The following is a 25228-nucleotide window of genomic DNA, read 5'->3' as shown; positions in this document are numbered from 1 at the left end:
AGTAGTTATGTTAACTATGCTAACTAACATGATAACAATGCTAACATGTTAAGTATGCTAACCATATTACTTAGCTAACCTAGCTAATCATTTTTATCAGTTTTGCTAAAAATGCTAACAATGCTAACATGCTAACCATGTCAACTAGCTACAGTGGGTAGGAGTCATAGTTGATGACAAGTGTTGACATAGTTGATGACAAGTTAAAAGTTGTTGATAGACAGCTAGTTTAATAGATAGTTTAATAATAGTTTAAAAGTAGACTGTTTAAAAGTTGAATGTATATAGTTTAAAAGTTTAAAAGTTGAATGTAGATAGTTTAAACGTTGTTGATAGACAGCTAGTTTAATAGATAGATAGTTTAAAAGTAGACCGTTTAAAAGTTGAATGTAAAAAGTTCAGTAGTTTAATGGGTTACATTGTTTGACAGTGGATTATTGTAGTAAGGACTTTTATTTTGAAACAATTTTGGGCAGAGGAAACAGTTGAATAGGATGTGTAGTCCTAATTGACCCAGATTGTATGCTTAAAGCCTGAGGCTGCAGGTGGCCTGACCACCTGCCATAGGATTCTAACTGCTTAATGGCCGTATTATGATGTCATAATCGGCAATGTTAAGTCTATGGGGATTTTTAAAAAGTTTTTCTTTAATAGTTTAAAAAGTATAAAAGTTTCAAAGTTGAAAAGACATAGCAACCCGATCTGTTTGAAGACCTACGTTACAAAGTTTGAATGAAGTTTCTAAGTTAAACTGTTCAAGAGAAATTGCATGCGGAAAAAGTGGTAAGCGGAATAATAATAAGAAGCCTAGGAAGAACAGTACAGTGCATTTTCATGCACTGTAATAATAATAATAATAATAAGAAGAAGAAGACTTCGGATAACAGAACAGTGCATTTTCATGCACTGTAATAAGTGTTCGATAACTTCAAAAGGCCAGCCTAACATGTCACTTGCAGTAGGCAAATTTAAGGTAGGGCATAATTAAAAATAACACACATTATATCATACTGTGTGTCCTAGTAAAAGCAGTATTATACTGCACTGCCCCCCAGTGGAACAGACAAGGAACTGATGCTTCACTGAAAAGCATTTAGGCTGAAGAGACATGGCCATGATGACCAATTCAATATAACCACAAGACATTTTTGTTTTTAAATGTTTTTTTTTTTTTTTTCACTAAAAAGCTCTGTGCAAGTAAACCGAAATAACTAAGTGATATCTAAGAGTGTTCTGTAAAAGTGACACAGAAGACTGTAGCCTATAGCTTATGTTAACATGTTTCTACATAGAGGTGTCACATTTTAATAACCAGCGTTATGGTAGACAACCTTTAATAAGCTTAGGCACACTGGGGTGTGTTCTGGATTCTTCATGCCAAATAAATAGTGGTTCCTGTAAAAAAAAAAAAACGTTGTGTAGTTCTGTGCATTATGGTAACAAATCTCATTTTTCCATTTTCACACACAGTATTCACTTCTCAACTTCATTACAACACTAAAGCCAGTTGAGATCCTCAGATTTAAAAAAAAACACTTACAGTTATCAGATAAAAATGACAGTAGCTTTTGCCCATCATTGTTGTACAAACTCATAAATATATCACGACATGATCAAACAGTACATTCAGATTATAAGGACAGATGTCCAGTGATTTGGACAGGCATTGTATGAAACACTGGCATCCTCTTCCTCAACCAATAAGGTTTTTTTGGTGAGACGTCTTCTGCTAGGCGAGGTGTGTCAATTCTAGGAAAAGCTTGCTCCCAGATGATGTTGGAACAGACAAGAAGTCAAATGGAGGATTCTTATCCCATGATCCTTTGCGGTAAATCATAAACAAACCTCTGAGCAGAGTCTTTTGTTTGAATGTGTGCATCTGTGACTTCCTTTTTTCATCTCTAATCCATTCTGTCCCTAGGTGTCTTATAGTTCATCCTGTAAAGTGTAAAAAAAGACAAATGTTTAAAAAAATATTACATACAGTACACTTCAAAACAACATGTCCAAACGAACAGAAGAACTCAGCACATGCTACACAACAGCTCTTACTCCAATGACCTAGCAAAATGAAAGCGCTGTACAACATAACTTAGTAAAAATGTCAGGAAAAAAAAAAAAATAAATAAATAATGCTCTTGATGTGAATGTGATATTTACCAAGTCATTTAAATCCAAGACTTTGCTAACTGCTTACGAGCCTTTACTTTCCCCACTTTATTTTTATCCCTAGTATGAGGCTCAAAGAGCTCCAGCACCACTTGTCTTCACCTTACTTCACCCTGCCCCATCCCCTCCACCAGCACCGCACTGGCTCGTCATCTCCTTCATTAGCATGCTAAGCCCTGAGAGTAGCGGCCTGACACAAACTTATAACACCCGCGCTCCGCCGCACACAGTCCTAGATTTAAGGAGCCACCAGTTATTGCAAAAAGAAAATTAAAAATAATATGAAAAAAAAAAAAATCCTGTAAGAAGCTTATACCTTGAGTTTGGAAGACTTGTCCTGTAACCATGGCGATAGCTGCTGCAGGCGCTGCCGCAGAATGTCGGCGATGACGCCAGCGTCGCGGCTGTTGATGTGCTCGCCGCCCTGGTCCCGCTGTCGGAGAAACACACACAGAGGGGAGAGGAGGGGTATAGTGGATTAGCGATGCTACACTACGCACACTGGCAGCACCACAAAAAAAATAAATAAATTTAAAAAAAAAATCACCACGCCACAGCCAGTCGGTAATAAAGCTAACAGGGGCCATTTTGGGCTTTTCTGGGTCCTAAAAGAGGATTTACAATGAAAATGCAGGCCTGGCTGAGCAAAAACTACAGCCAATTATACAAATATTGGCAGAGGAGTGAGCCAAAAAAGCAGTTTAAAAAAATAAAAAATATATATTTTTTTTAAAAAAAAAACCTTTTCAAACTTACCGTAATTATTACAAACAACTGAACCAAAAGAGCAGTTGTATGTGACAAATACAAATACTACTTGGGAGGTTTACAAAAAACATTTAGCAAAAATCAAAAACTGGCTGGAGACTAGTCAGAACATTGCATGTGACATTAACATGGCAGCTCACCCTCTTGGTGCCCAGGTGTGGGTAGAAGCGGACGGTCGGGTAGGCCTTGACTCCGGCGCTGTGGCAGGTCTGATAGTGGGCCTGACAGTCCACTTTCCCAGCTCTCACTGTGCCCTTCATCATCTGCAAAACACCCAAAAGACCCAGATGTCAGACACCCTCCTAGCAGAGAGCCACCTAATCACTGGTTCACACTGCAGTGTCCCACCCCCACCCACCCCCTATCCCTTCTAGCTCAGACACGGCCAACATGCTGAGACAAGACAAGACATTTTTCTTAGCCACTTAGCCTCAGGGAGACATGTGGCCTTTTACAGTGGGTAAATGATAGCAGGTTTTGAGTTGGAAGAGGGAGGGAAGTAGAGAGGATGCCATACCCGTGCGAGAGACTCAAACTCGGGGGCGAAGTGCTGGCAGGGCCCACACCATGGGGCGTAAAAGTCCACCACCCAGTGCTCTGCACCCCCCAGCACATAGTTCTTAAAGTCCTCCGGGGACAAGTCCACTGACGCTCTGGGCAGGAACCTGTAGAACAGGAGCAGGGGACACTTAGTATTACATGACATTATTAGGTATGAATGGCTTTCTGAGGGAAGGACTGGACTAGTAAACAAACACATGCACTTGCCACAACATAATAAAATAAAACTGAATTAATTACCCCATTGCCCAAGTGCGAAGAGAGTGTGCATCTCTGTGCCAGCCATTGTAACTACTGTTTTTGAAAAGAAATGAACAAAAACACAATTAAACCGACTCATTACACACACTTAGGCCTCTGAACATGTTTGTGTAAGTGGAGAACAGGGGCACGTACTGGTACTGGTCGCGGCGGTTGCTGCCGTGCGAGTAAAGGCGGATCTCAGGATAGGCCCGGACACCCTCCCCCTGGCAGAAGGAGTGGTGCTTCTGACAGTCCACTGTGCCCACGCTAACCATCCCGTTCAGCATCTGAGGGGGAAAACACAATTTAGTTGACCCGTTTTTCTTATTCATTCATGGTTCTATTAGCATACACAAACATCACTTATTAAAGGGAAACTTGGCAGGATTTCCCCCTCTGCTGGAGAAATTGTGCATTATGCTATTTCAAAACTGTGGGAAAAGGTAACGATAAAGCACATGGATTTGTTTACAAGCTAGCAAAACGGTTAGCATAAGTTCGGCAGACAATGTGGATGTTACAAGGTAAGAAACACGATTTAAAACGAGTTTCTTGTTTCTCACTTCTCTTTCCGGGACGGTAGTCTCAATGTTGCATGGTTGGTTTTCCGCCTGGGGACGCTAGGGGCAGCGGGAAAAGTCACCATTTTCACCGGAACAGGTCATTTAACCATCCAAATGGTTTCTAAACGGGTTTATTACGTTGAAATAGTTGCCAAGTTCCCCTTTAACTCATCTAAAGCGCTGCCATCGGTAAACAATAGAGAAACTAATTTGAGCACTCTCCATGATTACCATCGTAGTTGAATTTAATTATTTTATTCTTAACAATGTTTTTAGAAAGACCATGGTAGTTGCTCAACAACAGTCCTTGATAGAAGCTGAATCAACTTCTAACAGACATCTGCAAAGGTGGAGAACATCAAACACAGAAAACGCCTTGTGTCAACCAACTCAACTTGCCAACAAACACACACTTACAGAAACAGGAAGTTAAGCAACCCAGCTGCACACCTATTTCACAAAACCTAGAGCAGATTAAGATGGGATTTTTTGGTTATCCTGGCTGAATTTCGCCTTGATTTGGTTTCACAAAAGCAAAGGCACACATGTTACCATGGGGATTTATTCTATGCAGCTAGTTTTTTTTTGGTTTTGTTTTTTAAATTTCATTCCATGTACCTATGCATACTATTTGCCATTTTGACTTGTAGACACCATAAATAGTTTACATATTAGGGATATTATTTTAATTGGGATAGTTATTTTATAATTATTAACGGTATATTCATTGCTTGCTTCTTTTGTTGATAGATGTTTGAAGAATAGCCTACTGCAGTGGTTGACTGGACATGGAGTTTTCAAAGGTGTTTTCAAATAATTTAGAGATAAAGATGGTATAGTCATATAGTGTCATACTGTATGTATTCCTTTATAGTGCCATGCTCTTTTTTCAATGACAAAGCATTCCTAGACGGGGAAACACTCACACGTGGATCAGGTGGGTGCACACGTAAATCTGCATTCAGTTGGTCTGCCACGTCTACACTCGCCGTTTTAAAAGGCACACTATGCAGGTTTGTTAGCTTAATATGAAAGTTTTTTAGCTTAATTTACCTTCATTTAACAGCTTCAGAGTCATTGGAATGGTTATATGACTTATGACGGGTTGAATGGTGGCCGTCTCGCTTCCCTCTAGAGCCTGTGAGCGGAAAAACCACCCTTGCAACTGTGGGCCGGCGGGCCGACGGCCTCAGTGTCAGGAAGTATAACGAGTGTAACGAATTGCTTTACTGCATTCAAATAAACATATACGCCAGGCACCGGCTAGAAAAAGGTAGCGATGGAGTTTCTCAGACATTCGTCATGACAGAGCCAGTGAAAAAGAAGCAAAAACCAAGAAAACGGTAAGGAAATTGCCAATACTGCATAGTTTACCTTGTTACCTTGTTTACCTCAATAAAAAAGTATTCACTTCACTTCCTTCTATCAAAAGCATTTGCTCACTTGGTGTGAATTATGCTATTTTCTGTGTCTTTGTTATTCCAAGAAATCTATGCATTCTTCTGAGGAAACCTGAGAATGTGCATGTATCCTGAATTAATTACATCTGGCCTGAGCTAGTCACTCCTACTCATCCTGACTTGGCATTCATGAAACATGTTGAGCTAGGATGACGAGACAACACTAGCCTCACTTTCTCTCTTATCTTGGATTTTGTAATTCTGCTTTTGTGAAATAGACCTCTGGGCTGAATCAACTCAAAACAATTACATGGTTTACTGTTTCCCACCTCAGAATGTCTGGTTGCAGACAAGTGTTTTACAGTTGTAAACAGTTAAACCAATTTTATACAATATAAATAACAAAATCTATTCCATTTCTTCCATCACTGCAAATGTGCACCAATAATGCAGAGGTGCATTTCATGACAATAAGTTACATTAAAATAAACAAAAGTGGCAGTCTTTTGGTAACCTGATCAGGGACTGGAATATCCAACTTGCTCTTTCCAATTCTATGACTAAATGCATTATTCCATCTGTGTCACCAGTTCTGTGCCCGTTCCCTCTCCCATACGCACCCTTGCCCCTCTCCCATACGCACCCTTGCCCCTCTCCCACCCTTGCCCCTCTCCCATACGCACCCTTGCCCCTCTCCCATCTCGCACCCCTTCTCTCCACCCTTGCCCCTCTCCCATGCCTACCCTTGCCCCTCTCCCGCGGCCCTTGCCCCTCTCCCACCGGCATGCCCTTGCCCTCTCCCACCGCACCCTTGCCCTCTCCCTGGCACCCTTGCCCCTCTCCACCCTTGCCCTCTCCCATGCGCACCCTTGCCCGCTCTCCCACCCTTGCTCCTCTCCCATACGCACCCTTGCCCCTCTCCCATACGCACTTTCCTGCCCCCTCTCCCACCCTGCCCCTCTCCCATACGCACCCTTGCCCCTCTCCCACCCTTGCCCCTCTCCCACACGCACCCTTGCCCCTCTCCCACACGCACCCTTGCCCCTCTCCCACCCTTGCCCCTCTCCCATACGCACCCTTGCCCCTCTCCCACCCTTGCCCCTCTCCCATACGCACCCTTGCCCCTCTCCCACACGCACCCTTGCCCCTCTCCCACACGCACCCTTGCCCCTCCCACACGCACCCTTGCCCCTCCCACACGCACCCTTGCCCCTCTCCCACACGCACCCTTGCCCCTCTCCCATACGCACCCTTGCCCCCCTCCCCCACTCTCCCACACGCACCCTTGCCCCTCTCCCACACGCACCCTTGCCCCTCTCCCACACGCACCCTTGCCCCTCTCCCACACGCACCCTTGCCCCTCCCACACGCACCCTTGCCCCTCTCCCACACGCACCCTGCCCTCTCCCACACGCACCCTTGCCCCTCTCCCACCCTTGCCCCTCTCCCACCCTTGCCCCTCTCCCATACGCACCCTTGCCCCTCTCCCACACGCACCCTTGCCCCTCTCCCACACGCACCCTTGCCCCTCTCCCACACGCACCCTTGCCCCTCTCCCATACGCACCCTTGCCCCTCTCCCACACGCACCCTTGCCCCTCTCCCACACGCACCCTTGCCCCTCTCCCACACGCACCCTTGCCCCTCTCCCACCCTTGCCCCTCTCCCATACGCACCCTTGCCCCTCTCCCATACGCACCCTTGCCCCTCTCCCACCCTTGCCCCTCTCCCACCCTTGCCCCTCTCCCACCCTTGCCCCTCTCCCATACGCACCCTTGCCCCTCTCCCATACGCACCCTTGCCCCTCTCCCACACGCACCCTTGCCCCTCTCCCCCTCTCCCATACGCACCCCTTGCCCCTCTCCCCATAACGCACCCTTGCCCTCTCCCACCCTTGCCCCTCTCCCATACGCACCCTTGCCCCTCTCCCATACGCACCCTTGCCCCTCTCCCACCCTTGCCCCTCTCCCATACGCACCCTTGCCCCTCTCCCACACGCACCCTTGCCCCTCTCCCACACGCACCCTTGCCCCTCTCCCACACGCACCCTTGCCCCTCTCCCACACGCACCCTTGCCCCTCTCCCACCCTTGCCCCTCTCCCATACGCACCCTTGCCACTCTCCTCCACTCAGGCAGCAGGGCCTGGCAGGGGCCACACCATGGAGCGTAGAAGTCCACCATCCACAGCTCGTCAGAGTTCCTCCTCTTCACCAGCTCAGAGAAGGTGTCCGGGTTCAGGGTGACCACTACTGGGTTGACCAAGTCCTGTGTGGGTACAGATAGGCCACAGGGAGAGGAGTTAGGGATGGGGTAGTGGGAAACTGAGTCAGACATTAATCAGTGAAAAGGGCATCATTGCAAACACAAGGGCAGAAGCCACAGAGATCTTGCCCTCAGTGCCTCAATAAACTCAAGGATGCCATCTGCCGAATGGTGGCCCTCATACTCGTGGATGCTGGTCTTGTTGAAGATGACGGTGGTTGGGTAGGCTTGGATATTATACTGCAAACAAATAAATGAATAAAATAAAACAAAAACAACACTTCACGGACCAATATCACTGCGGTGACTCTCCCCATTATCTCCATAGGGGAGCCCATAAACACATTCTCACAGGGAGGCGTTAAACACCGGATCTGTTTACGGTATTAATATACAATTAACCATCACGACAGGAGCCATTCACTAGTAAATGAAGGCTGCAATTACCAGACGCCTCGAAATTTATTATTATACTATTTATATGAATAAAAAAAAAACAACACAACACTGACTACAGAAGCCCATCAGTTTGCAGTTCAATTATCTCGCCGCGGCTTCCGGCGTGTTCCCCCAGCTCCTCGGCCTGATCGTGTGGCCATCTGTGCCTGTGCTCTCAGGCTGGGGCCGAGCAGAAGGCCGGCCGCCACTATCACAAACTGCTCCAACCTGCCTCCATTCACCCCCACCTCAACCACCCACCAAGCTCACCATCACAAAGGCACAGAGATGACTCAATCAATCACTCACTCTCCCTTGCAGGGCAGCAGGTGGTTGGGTGTGGAGGGTTGTTTGGGGGGGGGGGGTTAACCAGAGGCGACCCACAACAAATCGCTGCTCATTCTATCACAAGGGGTGGTCATTTGTGGCCCCTGGTTTACAGCTCACATCGCTATTGGCTAAACAAATGTTTCCCAAAATACAACCGCCCACACAAAAACAAAAAAAACACATGAGATTCTGGAAAGCCGTGTCGTGATCAAGCTCTGTGTTTACTGGAAGTTGAGCTTGAACTGGGAGGCTGGCAGTGGCTCTCGCGTCCTCACACTCACCGTGCTGCATAGTCCATCGTGAATGGTGCAGTCCAGCGTCCCAAACTTGAGCTGGCCCGCCAGCTGAATGGAGGCCTTCCTCAGTTCAGGCAGCAGAGCGCGGCAAGGAGGACACCACTGCAGGGGGACAAACACGTGAGTCAAATGTGCACACTCAAACAAGATCTTGTCTGGCACTGCAACCAACAGTAATGTTTCCACAAGCTTGGCAGATTCCTCCAAAGAGACCAGCACTGACATCAAACCCAACCCAATCCCAAGAGACTACACAGTAATCCAAGGACTCACTAAGTAAATACGCACATAGTGGCATCACCCTTGCTAAGTGCTGAAACACTCAACACTCTTGAGGGGCAGCCGTGGCCTACTGGTTAGCGCTTCGGACTTGTAACCGGAGGGTTGCCGGTTCGAACCCCGACCAGTAGGCATGGCTGAAGTGCCCTTGAGCAAGGCACCTAACCCCTCACTGCTCCCCGAGCGCTGTTGTTGCAGGCAGCTCACTGCGCCGGGATTAGTGTGTGCTTCACCTCACTGTGTGTTCACTGTGTACCGAGTGTGTTTCACTAATTCACGGAATGGGATAAATGCAGAGACCAAATTTCCCTCACGGGATCAAAAGAGTATATATACTTATACTTATACTCAAATAAGAATTCACCCTTACTGTTACAGAAAAATAGTCATTAGACATGTGAGACTCACGGGGGCAAAGAAGTCCACCAGCCAGGGCTCCTTCTCGTGGCTGGGGAAGTTCTCTGGTCTCAGTGTGGTGACGTGGGCCTTCACGCTCTCCTTGGCGAAGGCCACAATGTTGTACAGCACATCCTTGCCTATGAAGCGGAAAGCATTAGCGCTAAGCTGGCCGTAGTCATGGGAAAAAAAACACAACAACATGTGCATGACACAAGCTAAGACCCTGCCTATCCGGTTTTATGGTCGCTATGACTGCTAAAAGGGACAGCATCTTCTCACCATGGTGAATCTCGAAGTCATGGATGCCAAGGCCTTTGAAGACGGCGATGCTGGGCTTCTGAATGTAAATGGAACTGCACAGCTCCGCCTCAGCGAGGCAGTCGACCTTACCGACCTGTGCAGAGTCAATAGTCACCGTTTAATAATTAAATCACCCTCCCATACAGTTAACACTTAACATAAATCACGGAAACAGCTATCTCCACAAACAACCTGTTATTCTCCATAAATACATGACAGATACAATGACATTTAGATCTGAGGTAACATCAATAACAGTGAACTATTAATACACACATTTTCAGCACATCTGCTTCCATGGAAACAGAAAACTCTTACATAGCACCTTTATGCAACTTCTCTAAATATTCTGTGTGTGTGTGTGTGTGTGTGTGTGTATGAATATACAGCGTTCAGTTCACTCATATATTTCAACCAAATATTTATTTACTTATTTAATATTTCATTTACCTGAATATGATCATCTTTCAGAAGAGCATTTAGCTTCTTGTATTCATGAGAGGCCAACCCAGTCTGTCCAAATGTGAAGCTAACCAGCCAACGATGATGGGCCAGCTTTGCCTATCAATCATGAAAACAGATTGCAAATGACTCAGAAGGCTAATTCACAAATCAAACATTTTCACTGTGGCCCTGTGCATGAGGACAAGCTACTCGTGAAAGACACATGAAAAGAGTAAAAGAAGAATAATGAAAAGAAAGAGAGTGAAAGAGATTGTCACCTCAAAAGAATCCTTTGAGAGGGTCTCAAGGTCGGGGAGATGCTGCAGCACCTGGGCATAAATCTCCCTCGCGTCCAAACTCTGGAGATACTGTGCACAGATTGAACATGGTGAGTGACTACATCTGTGCGTGCTGTACACATTCTTCACTTTGGGCCTTGGACATTTTTAAGAGCTTTACAGGCTCAATCAAAGGGACAAGTGAAACACTTGTAAATATTTTGGCATTGTCAGCCATGGCATTGGTTTTACCTACATTTTAAGATGATTGCTAGAGTCACAACATTTTAAAACCAAATAAAAGGCTGAAACAAAAGTAGGCATGCAAAAGCAGTCTACATGTTACCTTTTAAGGTACTCAACCATTTGTAGCAGCGCCACGTCAGTGGATTTTTTTTCTCATCCGGTTGAGCCTTAGGTGTTAAAACTAGCTACCCAGATGCATCAATAAACAGACAAAACAGTCCTTACCAGCACACTGCCTTTGTCTTTCAGCATGCTTCCAGGCGGGAAAAATGCTGTTGTGCTCGAGGTCACCTCGAAGCTCTCACACAGCTCGGCCTGTGTGGAGCAGTCCATCCAGCCAACATGAACTAGACCCTCCTGCAGTGAGCAGAAACGCAAACAAGGGAAACTTGTTTCTGAATTCTCAGCGCACAAACCAGAATCACCACTTCAATAATAGTCAAATAGTTCGATGGTCTCGTGCCACTTACCAACATTCCAGCTAATTTCTGCCTTGTTTGAGACTCTAGGCAATCTGCAGAAGAAATATGCACAAACGGCCATTGTGACAGCGTTACATGTGGAATACCTGCTAAGATGGTTTTTGGTACTGTTGACATTTTCAGTGCACTGTGCCTTACATCTGAGACTTTCTTACCTCCCGTGTCTGCACAAAAAGTAATCAGCCACCCTATTCGGGCTGCAAATGCACGGTCGATCTCATTGAAGATGTTTCCTGCGAAAGGAAATTAAAGCCCCTTGAGGTTAGACAAGCAAGACACCGAGAACACTATACTCAGATACTTATCAGATGAAAACGTTGACATTTATCAAGCATTTGATGTAAATTTACGAGTGGGGAATATACAGATACAAACTCTGACACCCAGAAAGCACGGGCACGCAAACAGACAGCTTGCTTGTGCTCACCTTGCCAAAGCTCAGTGACTCTGCTCTTCACAAACTGCATGGCAAACTTAGTCAAGCTCTCTTTCGACCGGTCTCCAAAGTACTTCTCGGCATTCTGTTTGGAAGAAGAGCATCTCATCAAATGAAAATCCTCACCACAAAATGAAAGAACTCCACTTGAACACCCCGTATAATGTGCTTCACTCTCACCATTCCAGCTTTGAATATGTAAAGGCTAGGATAGCTGTTGACGCCTTTGCTGCGGCAGAGTCTCCCATTATCGCCACAGTTTACAGCACCGATCCTAATGACTCCATCCATTTCTTTGGCAAACTCCCTCCACTGTAGAGGCGGCAGTACATGTGAATTAATGCAAACAACACATTCAAATAAACAATATAGAGTCAGCATGTGAATACATGCCCTGAACATCTCAAACAACACATCTCAATTCATTCTCACCGTGGGGGCTAGATCATGGCAGTGGGAACAACGAGGGAAGTAGAAATTTACGAACCACAGCTCCCCAGAACTGACAGCCGCATCTGAAAAAATAAAACAAGGAAGCACGACAGACAAAGCAGCAGGGATGATGAATTCACATTCAGGTGAAATCTCTCTCTTGCATTTCTTTAGCTTTTGGGCGTGAAGGCCAAATATCTCGTAAGAATATGAACTCACATAATAGATATATGAGATGGGGAGGTGAGAAAGAACTTACCGAAGTCTCTGTCTAAAGTGATGATCTCCAGATCATCATCATAGATACCTGCAAAGTGCACATACAGAAAGATGCAATTGTGTCACACAATACCCCATTCCTACCCATTATCTGGCATTCTCTGAGAGAGGATGTCTCCTGGTGAAATTACCAAAATCGTATCTGTAAAAGTTCCAGCTTTCATATCGTCCCCCCTGTTGCTCGTCCAGTCCCTTCTCTCCGTACTTGTCATACTTCTTCCTCAGGTCCTCATCCTTCAGCACCTCATAAGCACGGTTGATCTTCAGGAACTTATCATGGGCAGTTTCATCATTCTGTGGGAATGGACCACGTTATGAATACAACAACTAGGCCTAAACAGACGGGATCATCTTATCAATTACTAAATTAGCCTAGGCATACACTTACTGGATTTTTGTCAGGGTGCATGGTGAGGGCTAGCTTCTTGAAAGCCTGTCGAATCTCTCTAGTACTTGCTTCTTTGGATACACCAAGTAATTTATAATAATCCTCATCAGACGAAATTGTAGCAACGAGGCATAGTACAATGCAAGATACAAGCAGCACTCTGCTCCAGGATGTCGGACTTAACTGGAACTGCTGGCGGCTTATCTGCTTGCTGTTCATCTTTGCAGTCTTCACAAACGACTCAGACTCAAACTTTGTGTATCTCAAACTCGTTCATCTTCAGGAAGTGTATCCTGAAGAAACACCGTATTTTAGATTTCCTGGTAGAATGAAAAAAAGAAGAAAAAAAAAACAGTTTAAAAACAGACATACGATACGATATAAGTTGTCGCACAAAAACAGTTGATCAAACACAGTCCTAACAACTTATTTGTAAGTATTTACATTAACAGTGATTTTTCAGGACAGGACTGGCGTTAACTGACCAACCTCTGCTTCCTAAATCCAAATAGCAACCCTTGATATATCACAAATCACATTAACATCAGCAACAGTGGTTAACCTATTCAGCGTCAAAGGTATGATATCGTAACGCCCAACTTAGAGGAATTAGCCCCTTAGCAGAACAATGAGTGAGAAACAGAGGCATTGGAATGCTTTAAATGTACAGCCAGACATTACGCTTTACCATTACAGCTCCAAAACCGAATATGCAAACATTGCTCAAAGTTATGTTAGGTAACGATAATTGGCTGGCTAACATGGGCTAACTTTTCAATCTAGCAAGCTAGCTAACACTGTTAACAATAAGGCATGCACATTCACCTTTAACACCTCAAGAAGCTCCTAAAATTCTTAAATGAGTAATGCAACTTAATGCTATTCAACCAATATCCTTATGATGAACCAGACTTCTATCCGGGTTTAAATCCGGGAGCAGTACAACTGCTGACGCTTGATAAGGTTTATTGGCTATGTTAAACGCCGGTGGTTCCTGCCTATCCAAAGTTGCGTGTGTGAACGAAATGCCACCATATGACATGACGTAGACTAGAGACGCTCAGGACTCGCCACGTTTCCCCCAATTTGCAAAATAAGCCAATTACAAACTCAGATCATATTCTTATCTAATAATGACATTGAACAGATTTAACAGAGGATGAATATGTTCTGAACATTTGCGCTGCAGTGTCCATCTGTTTATCAAACATGGAGCAACACAGTCAAGCTTGTAGTATCGACTGATATTAGATACGAACTGATCGGTTAATTATCAATAAATATAACGCCAATGCATGTGTTCCATTTAGGTTCAATGAAATCGTAAACAAGCGACATTGTATGCTTTCTGTTTTCAATGATTTTATTATGCAGATTTCACGTTACGTGCCCAGTTGCGTTTGGTTCGCTGCGTAACGTGTGTACGCCGCACCCCCGTGATTTTTTCAGCACGCGCAATTTCCGCCATTATTTGAAAATTCTGCACCAGAGAAGAAGACAGAGCAGGTCCCACGTTAGTTCCCGGGGATTTTAGATTGTCACTCGTCTTTGTCTCAAGCTATGGAATTTCAAGGTTGGTAGATTGCTAATCAGTTTGAAAGAAAAGTGTTTTGGTACCAAGATCGCTAGTTGACAGTGGTGACAAGCTAACTAGATTGCTAACTAGCTAGCAAGCAGCTAGCAGAACCACCAAGTTTCAGATGGAGTTATCTAGCTAGCCTCATAGCCGGTACAATATTAACCTAACCACGTCCAGAAAAGATGAATAGAACGATTGTTGATTCAATTACAGAAACCTTGAACATGATTAAAACAAATCGGTCCGAGGCCTATAAGTAAACGTTAGCGCAATGTTGAAATACTCTCTAACGTTAACTTACCTCAGTTAGCCCGAAGTCATTGCTTCTAGGTTCTAGCTAGTTCTAGGTTAACTGCCTAACGTTATGTGAATGTAGACGCCTTGCTAGCAAGCTAAAAGCTAACTACAAGTGTTGGACTGTCTATGTGTCAGCTGAATTTCCACTTAGTCATATACATTTAGATCATGAACAAGAGAATGAACGTTTAGCGATATCTGGCCAGTATATGAAATGTCGTTTATTGGTAGGCGACTAATTTGATGCCATTGTTTACTGAAGTAGGCACAGAACCAATGACGCTTGGCTCACCCACTTCCCCCAAGCCCGGAACAGGCGCCCAGTTTTTACCCGGGTTTCTGATGGGAGACCTGCCAGCACCTGTCACACCCCAGCCTCGCACTTTTGGGGTCAGCGGTGTTGGAACCGAGACGAGATCGCCTCTTATGGCAGGTATGGAAAATATGCTCCTGATATCAGTCATGTAACGTTAGGCCTACTATTACTAACGAGCAGTGTGTTGATTGATTTGAACTCCTCTGTACAATAGGAGGCTCTCCACCTCAGCCTGTGGTCCCTACTCCCAAAGACAAGAGTGGGGCACCTCCAGTCAGAAGTATATATGACGACCTAGCCAGCCCAGGGGTTGGCATGTCCCCTCTCAGTGCACGGAGACAAGTGAGTACATCTTTACCACAATTCTGATTTCAAACAGAATCTGAAAAAGTTGTGCCTGAAAACTGCTCATACCTTTTGTTGTCTTCCACAGCCATTTTCTGTCTTGCAGTCTCCTTTGCCAAGTTTTCCAGGAACCCCAGGAACAGGTGAGCCTCTTAGCATCGTTGTATTAGCAGATTGTTTCTTTGCTACCCTGTCTTGTAGACCTAACCCCTACGTATGTGTGTCTTTCATAGTCTCTAGTGTGTTTAGTCCCGCCAGTTTAAGCCAACAGAGGAAGTCCGTACTTTCTCCAGCACAGATTGACCCCTTTTTCACTCAAGGTGATGCACTTTCGTCTGAGGACCAGCTTGATGACACATGGGTCACTGTATTTGGGTAAGTGTTTTGGCGGCATGGCTTTTCAGTATGGTATACAGTAAGTTTCATAGACCATGTGAGTAGGATATGCTTGTTATGTGAGGTTTATGAAGCGGCTTGAAAGAGGTGTGTAGAATCATCCTGTTAGTTTTTCATGTCCTCATGGACATATTCCCAGTTAGGAGCATTCCCACGCTTGTCAATCCAGTATTGCTCTCAAGACCACAATAGCAAATAGGTTTTGGCTTTATACAGTGCACAGTACACTGTTGTTTGATCTTCATCTGTGTTTGGTATAGGTTTTACTTTGGAGTTGTTATGAAGTGTCCGGTAATGCATTTCTACATGATTTTCTTCCTTTTTACACAGGTTTCCTCCTGCTTCTGCCTCCTACATTCTTTTACAGTTTGCTCAGTATGGGAACGTTCTGAAACATGTGGTGAGAACCCTGGTCTATTTGTTAATGCATAATCCCTGTATATGTATTGTATATATTACAGATTTTATATATATATATATATATATATATATATATATATATAAACAAAAAAATATGCATGGTTATGGGATTTGGCAGATGCTTTTGTCCAAAGCGAAATACAAAACAATATAATACTTAAATTTAACAGGGAACAATTTAAGATGTTGGTCAGACTATATTAAGGAGACTAGCAATAATAAACAAACAATGCCAATTCAGTCAATAGCCTAATGAAATAACACACACTATATTTATATATATATTATATAATATATTCTGCCATGTGAGTGGGAGAGAGGGATGGGGTGGGATTCGGGAAACGAGCCAGACTATATTTCTATATTATGTACTGTTCTGTACTGTACACATGGATAACTGTAGAAATAGATAAATAAATAGTTTTAAAACAAAACTGGGGAAATGACTTGTTTTTTCACTGAAGGATATCCACATTTAAATGTTTTGACAGATGATTTCCCAGAGTCTAGGCTGAGCTTTATTTCATTTGATTTGACAACCAAAATCAGTGCCAACTGCTCATTTTACCAGATGTCTGTGTGTCTTCAATTACAGATGTCCAACACCGGCAACTGGATGCACATTCAGTATCAGTCCAAACTCCAAGCAAGGAAAGCACTCAGTAAAGATGGAAGGATTTTTGGCGAGGCCATTATGATTGGTGTAAAGCCTTGTATTGATAAGGTGGGCCACTTTTAATCAGACATGTTGTGGTTGTTCCTGTGTCTTGATGGTGATTTTGATACCACAGATGAATAGAGACCCAGTCAGATCAATAGTATGAAAAATCAGGAACAGTTTATTTACAATAATGCGCATCAAGGGAGAGACAGCATGACTTCACCTAAAGATCTATCAGCTGCTCTAACTAGACAAGGAAATAGTTACGGTTTAAGTATACTTCCAGGCTGACGGGAGATGGCGTTGGTCATCCCATCTCACGTGGACTACACCGAATCTGATTAGTGGAACCTGGCAATCCGGAGCAGATAGCTACTGACGCAGCCATGCAGAACAGTGAAACACTGCACAGTCATAATATTCCCGCTTATCTCTAAGTACAGTCACACACAGATATACACAGGGACAGTACAGATACATGCAGATAATCATAGTCATTACATAGAATCATACTTTTAGTGTCAAAGTGACCCACTAATGAGAAATGCAGAACATTAAACCACATATTGGAATAATGGACATACTGTATTCCACTTTCTCTCAGTCTATATGCATATCTCTGTATGTTTTCATATCTTTTTACTTTAAGCAGCCTTACAATAACTAGTATCAGTATGTTAGTATGGTTGTTGGTACTGGTATTTTGATATTCTGTCAAAGTTATTGAATGAGTTTCAAGGGTTGTATAAGCACTGCAAAGTAGTTTTCTTGTTCATGCTGTCACTTGGGTAAAACTCTCAGATAATAAAAACCAGTTTCATACAGTTCAAACAGTATAAAAGTGCTCGTCACTGCATGACCAATATTGAACTGCGTGACTCATATTGATTCATGCGTCATAGTCAGCACCTTGGGTTACAAGCATTTGCATGTTTGTCTGTGTTTGTTTGTTCCCCTCCCTCTTCTCACATATTGAGCGTGTGTGTATGTGTTTTGTTGCTCCCTGTGCAGAATGTGATGGAAGGTTCTGCTGAGCGGGGCAGCTCCTCGGCCTCTGTGTTTAGCACCCCGGCGAAGGCCAACGGCACCCCCAGCCATCCCGTCTCCACCCCCCGCTCCGCTATGAGGCCCCTCAGCGCTGCCTACAAGGCCTCCAGCAGCGATTACCAGGTACAACACAGCCTTGGAATGGAGCTCGAACACATAAGTGGAGTGGAGCATGGAGCTTGGGACTAGTTTGTGTGTGTGGGGAGTAGGGATCGACTGATGTGTTTTTTTCAGGGCCGATATCAATTATTACCAAAACAGGAGGCCGATAACCGATATGTAAAACCGATATGTTGTCAAAAAGGAGGGTAGAGGGCCTAAGGGATAACGTCCGCCAAGGTGTCCCGTTATTCACAATTAATGGACGAGGCGGAGGCAAAGAACTCGCGATGTGCACACCCGAGTTTGTAACTAGTAGGCTAAACGGCATACTAACGATGAACTAACGTGCATCAATCGGGAATTCGCTAAATGAAGGAAGTGGGTGCTTTACTTATTGAGCCGGATCAAAGAGAAATTAGCTTACAAAGTGATGTTTTTGTAACTTTAGTGTAGATGATTGTGATTCATTGCAACTTCAGCAAACAGCATTGCAACTTCAGCAAACAGCATATCACTAACGTGCCTCAATCGGGAATTCGCTAAATGAAGGAAGTGGGTGCTTTACTTATTGATCCGGATCAAAGAGACAATAGCTTACAAAGTGGTGTTTTTGTAACTTCAGTGTAGATGATTGTGATTCATTGCAACTTCAGCAATGTAAGATACCTTCCTTAGGCTACCTTCGAAAAATAGCTCCGTACAGCTTAATCCCAGTCAGTCTGCCTCAGTGAGAATCCTAAACTTTCAATGTGTTCAGTCAAAGTCCTGATTGGCTGCATTCGTGCTAACTAACAAATCAGACTGTGTAGTGGGCGGGACAAATGCTCTCGACCACAGATTAGCAAATGCAGGGAGTGAGAGATGCTTTACAGACAAAGTAGCACGTTTCATTCTTTATCCATTTCAATATCGGCTTATCGGTGGGAAAAATGACCGATACCGATTATTATAAAAATGCTAAATATCGGCCCTAATAATCGGCCCGGCCGATAATTGGTCGACCCCTAGTGGGGAGGGGTGTGTGTGTGGTGCAATACACAAATGAAATGAGTGCAGATTGTATTCTGCAGTAAGCAACTCTTCTATTGGCTCTGCATCTATTGACTTTGAAGGTATTGCCCCTAATTGATTCAGCAAAGCACAATGACCGTCAAAGATTCACCTCACACTGGAAGCTTGTGTTGAATGCATTCACTGTACTTTGCTGATATGTATGAACTACCCTCTCAAGACCTGTCTCATAAATGTATGTTCTGTCTATAGGTTGTTGCGGACCGACAGACCCCAAGAAAAGACGATACTTTTGTGTCCAAAGCCATGGAGTACATGTTCGGCTGGTGAGCGTCTGCCTTTCTGTGTAACGTTAGGACTTGACCACCGCCGCCACTACTACTAGCTACTAGCCTTCAGTGGCCCAACTAAGGGCTTGGGACTGGGCACCTGGACAATGAGAACACAATACGTGGGGTGAAAGCAAAAGCACTTTATCAGGTGAATGACTTTAAACAAGTCTCTAGGTATTTTTGGGTTCAGAATGCTCTTGGAGGAAACACCGTCTACGGGGGGTTGGAGTGCTACAAAGCTCTTGATTATGTCTTGATAACTGTCACAAACACAAAAAGAGACTGCTGTGATGTCTTTAAAAAGATCTGTTGGCTTGAAGTTTGCAACACTGCAGGGCTGTCCTAAGTCTATTAGTTAATTATGCACTGGCAGTTATCTGCGAATGATTCATTTCAGATTCTTGAATATGTAAGAGCCTACATTTCTTTGGCCTGAAGTTGTGCTTAACATATTCAGTCTTTTCTAGCAAATAATCAGGGTGCTATGTTTTAACAGCGCACTAACTCAGTGATGAAATATTCCTACATGGCCATAGATGAGGTTGAAATGTCAGTCTGCTGTGATTGACGTTTTAAGTGGCTGTAATGGTATTGGTTTTGAGTCCTTTGACCAGAGACATTGGACAGCTTTCTGAAAGACTGTCCTTCTTGAGATCCAAGCCTTACATTGAAAACAAGTTTGAAAGGAGCTTTCATTTATTGTGTGGGGTTGTTTTAGGTTGTAGGGTTTGATAGACATTTTTTATACAAATATAGCAAAAGACAAAATCAGTTTTTAAAAGGGTGTGTGCTGGCCAAAAAAAAACTCCAACAATATTGTACAGAGAGAAAATGTAAATTCCTTCCCTTCACTGTTTGAATGATGTCTTGATTGAAAGAAAGGCAGTTATCAGTGTGTTCATGACCCTTCACCCCATTCAAATACTGTGCTTTTTTTTTGTTTTTTTTTTTTTTTTTTTTTTTTTTTTAACTTACCCCTTTCTTGTCATAACAATAAATAAACAGGATTGTTTTCTCTGATAACTTCACGCGCCTCTGTCGTCCTCGGTCTGTGCACCACTTGAAATCTCCAGTTATTAGTTTGTTTTGTGCGTGAAGGCTGTTCATTGTGCAGGTTGCCACAATTGATTGGCTGTGACAGAAAGAGTGATGAGGTTGTAGGTGTGAAGGGGTGCTACTGCAGCTGCAGGAGGAGAGTGAGTCAGGGGCTGAATGCCGAGCTGATTAGACTGCCAGGTGGCGGTTAAGTGCAGACTGGAAGTGCTGAAGTCTTCACTTAAAATGCTCAATTAAAGATCCACTAACGAGCCCGCTGATTGCTGTGTGTGTGTGTGTGTGTCTTTCTGTCTGTCTATCTGAAGACAAAGCTTAGCCATGCTAAAAGGCAAGTCTTTTTCCATGGTGATTTCCTATAATGATCCTTAATTACACACAGGATAACTGGCTGGTCTGACTTGATTTCTGATGTGTTGGCTACTGGGTTTAGAGAGACCTCCACTCTAGCTGAGCTTCAGTCAGTCGCAATCCTGAGCCGAGTTGCTTTATGTTGACCATCACAGTGGAGTCATTACACGAGAGGCTTACTCACTGTCTCAGCAGTGTGTTTCACTGAGTCCTGGATTTGGAGATGACTTGTGTTGAGCCTGACTTTAACCTCTTAAGATTGAAAGATTTGTAGTGTAGGAAAGTGTTTCTCACCTGTACTGCCTGCAGATGTGTCTCATCTAGAGTGCATACAACCCAAATCCCAGAGTCCGTGAAATTAATGAGTGCCTTGGATTTCTGCAATTATATGGGGAATTATACAATTATACTTGCTGGTATTAGCTCCAGATTGAGGACACAAAGGTTGAACACTTCTCTACATTAAAATTCTGAGCATCTGGCATCTAAATAAACACCAAATCGGAGAACAAAACAACAGCAGTAGTAGCCAGCTATACAGCACAGTGGGCCAGATGTCAGTAGCATAAGTAAAGACCTACAGTAGCTTGTGGCAGTGTTCTCACAAACCTCCATAGGTGCGAGGAAAGCACCGGGGTGACTAACACGAAGAGGTGCTACTACTCCCACTTCAGTACTAAGGTTCTCTCTCTCTCTCTCTCTCTCTCTCTCTCTCTCTCTCTCTCTCTCTCTCTCTCTCTCTCTCTCTCTCTCTCTCTCTCTCTCTCTCTCTCTCTCTCTCTCTCTCTCTCTCTCTCTCTCTCTCTCTCTCTCTCTCTCTCTCCCCAATATGCTATGCTACATTAGGGTGCGTTGTTTGTCTGTTGTTTTCCACCCCTGTGCTGCTTGCTGCTTTTGAAGGTCAGGCAGGTAAGTCTGCAGGCGTCAGTGGACGCAAAGAGAGAGAAAAAAATCCCTGAGACGGACGTCGGGGATAGGAGCCAGCCTTGCCTTGCCCCCCCTCCTTCCGCTCCCTGGCACAAGGTGACATGGATCCGTGCTCCGGAGGTGAACCTGGCCTCACCTCTGGCTCCGCTGAGGCTGATGCGAAGTGCCAGCGTGCTGTCTGGCCGATGAGGCTCAGGGATGCAGGGTGCCCCCAGGGTCGGCCCAGACATAATCCATCCTGATCAACTGGGCCTCTCCTCAGGCGTGATAGACCTGTAACCTTGGAGGAGACGAGGAGAAAAAACAACAACTCCTTTTTTTTTTGTTCTCTCCGTGTGTGTGTGTTTGTTCCCCAGCTCCCGCTAGCCCTTGGTGTGAATGCCAAGGCAGATGAGAAGTTGTGTTGGGTTTTAGGTGTAACCTGCTGACGGGTGATTCAGCCCTTTCTTTTTCAGATGCACCTGATTATAGCCACATAGGTGGACACAGATTAAGGTGATTTTATCTTGATGCTAGCTAGCTGTTAACCATACGGGAGCATGTGCATTGCCAGTAAGACACTTTGACTAGATTTCTGTTTATTATTACACTGGACACAATGAATCATTTCTATCATATCAGTGGATAATATAGCCTTGGTTGCCTGTCTATCAGCCTGTTTATTGCATTTTTATTATTGTGCAGTAACATAATAGAGAACCACAGGGCCCTCCAATGAAGATGATAGAATTGGCTGACATGCTGGAAGTACAAGGCCATACTGGTAAGTCTTCCATATCACACAAAAGTGGAGACTGCTACTTTGGCAGGCCCGATCCACAAGATGGCAGTGTTTACTTTATCTATTAGTGATATGCATTCCTCTGCCTCTCTCTCTGACAACACACACACACACATCTCCAGTTGCACTTAGAAAGGAGTTTGTAAGTATAGCTAAGTAAATCAGCATCTGGCTAAAATATGTATTCCCAGCTGTCCTACTTTTTCCGCTCACTTTTGCTAGTTGCTCATTTACTTTTCAAACAAGTAAACAAGGTGATGGAGGCGCATAGAGAGCAAGATCAAAAAAGCACCTGAACAACTGTGGAGATGCTACCTTCTGTTTTGTTGGATGCTGTGCTAATTCTCCTGGGAAAATATAGCAAAATATGAGTGAATGGGGGGTGTAAACATTTATACTGCAAATGGTTTGTGTGTAAGCACATATTCCTCTGCAGTCAGAAATGGCACAGGCCCACAGAAATGAATTATGATGAATCTCCTTGATCAGCACACTTGCAATTTTGTGGAGAGTCAAGTTTATTTCAGAAGGAACACCTTTTTCCTTAACTGTCGTACTTTCACTTTATGGAGCAACAGGAATTTTGTTCAGTGTGTTGCCTTTTTTCTCTGCTCAACAATTGTTTTTTTTTTTTTTTTTTTTTTTTTGTTTTGGTTTTTAATCATAGTAAGTCTGTCAACTCTGTGTGGTGCGCTGAACGCACTGCTGAAGTCATCTCGTTAAATAATCTTATCTATTTACGCCCTCAAAAGTTGAGTGATTATTTAAAGTGCTGCTAGCTGTGATCCTCCCCAAACTCCCCCAAACGCATTTTAATTCCCTGAGATGCTCAGCCTAGTTACCCAATGCCGGCACATCACCAAGGAATAAAGGCACTTGGGCACGTTGAATCAACACTAAGCTTGATTGGCAACCTACGCTGACTGCACTTTGAGCTCAAAGAGATTCTAAGAGGTACTAATTAACCAGCCTGCCTCTCTCTCTCTCTCTCTCTCTCTCTCTCTCTCTCTCTCTCTCTCTCTCTCTCTCTCTCTCTCTCTCTCTCTCTCTCTCTCTCTCTCTCTCTCTCTCTGGCTTAGGGGCCACACTCCGCGCCTAGTGCTGTCAGAGGCGAATCCACCTCCTTAACGGAATCACAAGTGTAAGGAGGAGGGGGAAAAGGAAAATTCTTCTCCGTTTTTCCTCATTTGAAAAAAAAAAAAATCCTTTGTTGGCAGTACAGTTGAAGTGCTCTCTCTCTACATCTTTTTACGTAGCCTACTGTGAGACAAGGGCGCGAGTGACCCACCGACGCCAGCTGAGCGGACAGTAATTGACTCGGACTCTACAAAGAGCGCGGCCGTTTTGCTTTGAGATACACGGGGGCTAATTCAAAACAGCCAGGATGCAGGCCCTTGTTAGTGACTGTAATCTTGTATTAGAGGGAGGGATCAGGATGGAATTAAAGGAGAATTTGACCCGCGGAATAGGATTTACGCCGTCCCTCCACATTACTGTCATTAATTTATAGATTGAATTAAATCAGGAAATGGCAGTTCCTGGAGGAAGAAGGAAAGATGAAGAGGAGAGGAAGGAGGAGGGGGAGAGAGTCACCTGTTATTCGATCATGCGGTTCTGTGGATGTGCAGAGCAGAGACCATGTCAATAGGTCTCTCGGTGGAAATGCCACAGCAGCCCTGGCCTAGGTAATGAGTTCAAAAGTGAATTAAGGCCGGGCCTGGCCAGTACCAGAGGGTAGCGGGGATGGAGAGCGCTGCCATGGAATGAAATGATCCTTTATTTAGCACACAGTGGGAAAAAGAGAGTCGGGGGGCTCCAGAGGAAAATCAATAATAATATCTCCTGATTACAATCATCAAGGTTTACTTCTCTTTTGAAATGATTCTCAGCAATTCCCTTAAGGGCACCAGCCTGTGTGAAGGATCAATAAAACAATGGTGCTGTGGTTTTGCTTAATGCATTCAGCCTGGGGTGTGTGTGTGTGTCAGCTTGGGTGCCATGCTGCACAGATCTCTATTCCCAGTGAATTAAGCGAGAGAAAAGGTTGGGATGGAGCTCTTGCCATCTCTTATTTATTCACTGGGGCTCGGCAGTGGCCTTGGGGGGAATGAGGTGCTGTGCGTTAGGCCTCGGCGCTCCAGGTGTCCAACGGCGAGCACATCTGGGAGGAAAGCAATGTGCCTCCATCTGGCTGCAGGGAAGGGGTGTGTGTGCAGAGGGTGACACACCTTTTCTGATGGGCAGGGGGGGATTGGGGCGGGGGCAGGGACAGCGGAGACGACATCCCATCGAAGGTGCGACAGCGTGAATCACAGCTCCAACAACCCCTGTGCCCCTGTCACCCCCAGTCACAGCGTGGTGACTGATGTAGAGTGACACCCCCTTACAAAAAAAAAATAGAATAACAGAAGAGGTGGAGGGGCCTCAAGAGTGTTTAGCCAAGTGCAAACAGAGGAGGAGAACGGGGGTGGATATGCCAGACAAACAGCCACACACACACAAACAGACTGGGTGGGCTGCGGGCTGGAGGTCGGTGAACTGGAACGGGGGAGATTCTGCTCAGGTGTGTGCAGCCAGTGATCTGATGGGAGCGGAATGCCAGCGGACTGTCACACAG

General features: G+C 44.5%; 2 protein-coding genes across 6 annotated transcripts; one reads left to right on the top strand and one right to left on the bottom strand.

Moving 5' to 3' along the window:
• Window positions 1–853: 853 nt before the first annotated feature.
• Window positions 854–15619, bottom strand: dnajc10 (DnaJ (Hsp40) homolog, subfamily C, member 10). Of its 3 annotated transcripts, XR_007193195.1 has the most exons (24): window positions 13819–14055; window positions 12994–13313; window positions 12737–12899; window positions 12586–12633; window positions 12327–12409; window positions 12075–12206; window positions 11886–11979; window positions 11614–11691; window positions 11447–11490; window positions 11202–11333; window positions 10731–10820; window positions 10459–10569; window positions 9988–10102; window positions 9718–9845; window positions 9016–9132; window positions 8105–8206; window positions 7814–7969; window positions 3895–4028; window positions 3739–3792; window positions 3455–3602; window positions 3078–3200; window positions 2486–2602; window positions 1846–1938; window positions 854–1395 (listed from the first exon to the last, which is right to left on the bottom strand). XR_007193195.1 is itself a non-coding variant. In XM_048239792.1 (23 exons), exons 2-23 carry the CDS (start codon window positions 13210–13212, stop codon window positions 1927–1929), a joined length of 2400 nt encoding a protein of 799 aa, XP_048095749.1. In that variant the 5' UTR covers window positions 13213–13313; window positions 15600–15619; the 3' UTR covers window positions 854–1926. The 3 variants fall into 3 exon arrangements, 2 of the variants coding, with proteins under 2 accessions (XP_048095749.1, XP_048095747.1); XM_048239792.1 differs by lacking the exon at window positions 13819–14055 and adding an exon at window positions 15600–15619 and having other exon boundaries at window positions 854–1938; XM_048239790.1 differs by having other exon boundaries at window positions 854–1938.
• Window positions 14408–20527, top strand: nup35 (nucleoporin 35). Of its 3 annotated transcripts, none has more exons than XM_048239795.1 (9): window positions 14408–14566; window positions 15132–15302; window positions 15400–15527; window positions 15619–15673; window positions 15851–15905; window positions 16257–16326; window positions 16942–17070; window positions 18019–18177; window positions 19420–20527. In XM_048239795.1, the coding sequence occupies exons 1-9, from the start codon at window positions 14554–14556 to the stop codon at window positions 19495–19497; spliced, it is 858 nt and encodes a 285-aa protein (XP_048095752.1). In that variant the 5' UTR covers window positions 14408–14553; the 3' UTR covers window positions 19498–20527. The 3 variants fall into 3 exon arrangements, with proteins under 3 accessions (XP_048095752.1, XP_048095751.1, XP_048095750.1); XM_048239794.1 differs by having other exon boundaries at window positions 14411–14566; window positions 15135–15302; window positions 15764–15905; XM_048239793.1 differs by having other exon boundaries at window positions 14412–14566; window positions 15764–15905.
• Window positions 20528–25228: the final 4701 nt, after the last annotated feature.

Source organism: Alosa alosa, chromosome 3 (assembly GCF_017589495.1).
Source record: "Alosa alosa isolate M-15738 ecotype Scorff River chromosome 3, AALO_Geno_1.1, whole genome shotgun sequence".
NCBI lineage: Eukaryota > Metazoa > Chordata > Actinopteri > Clupeiformes > Clupeidae > Alosa > Alosa alosa.
Note: the sequence above shows the minus strand (reverse complement) of the source record. Positions and strands in the feature narration are given on the sequence as shown.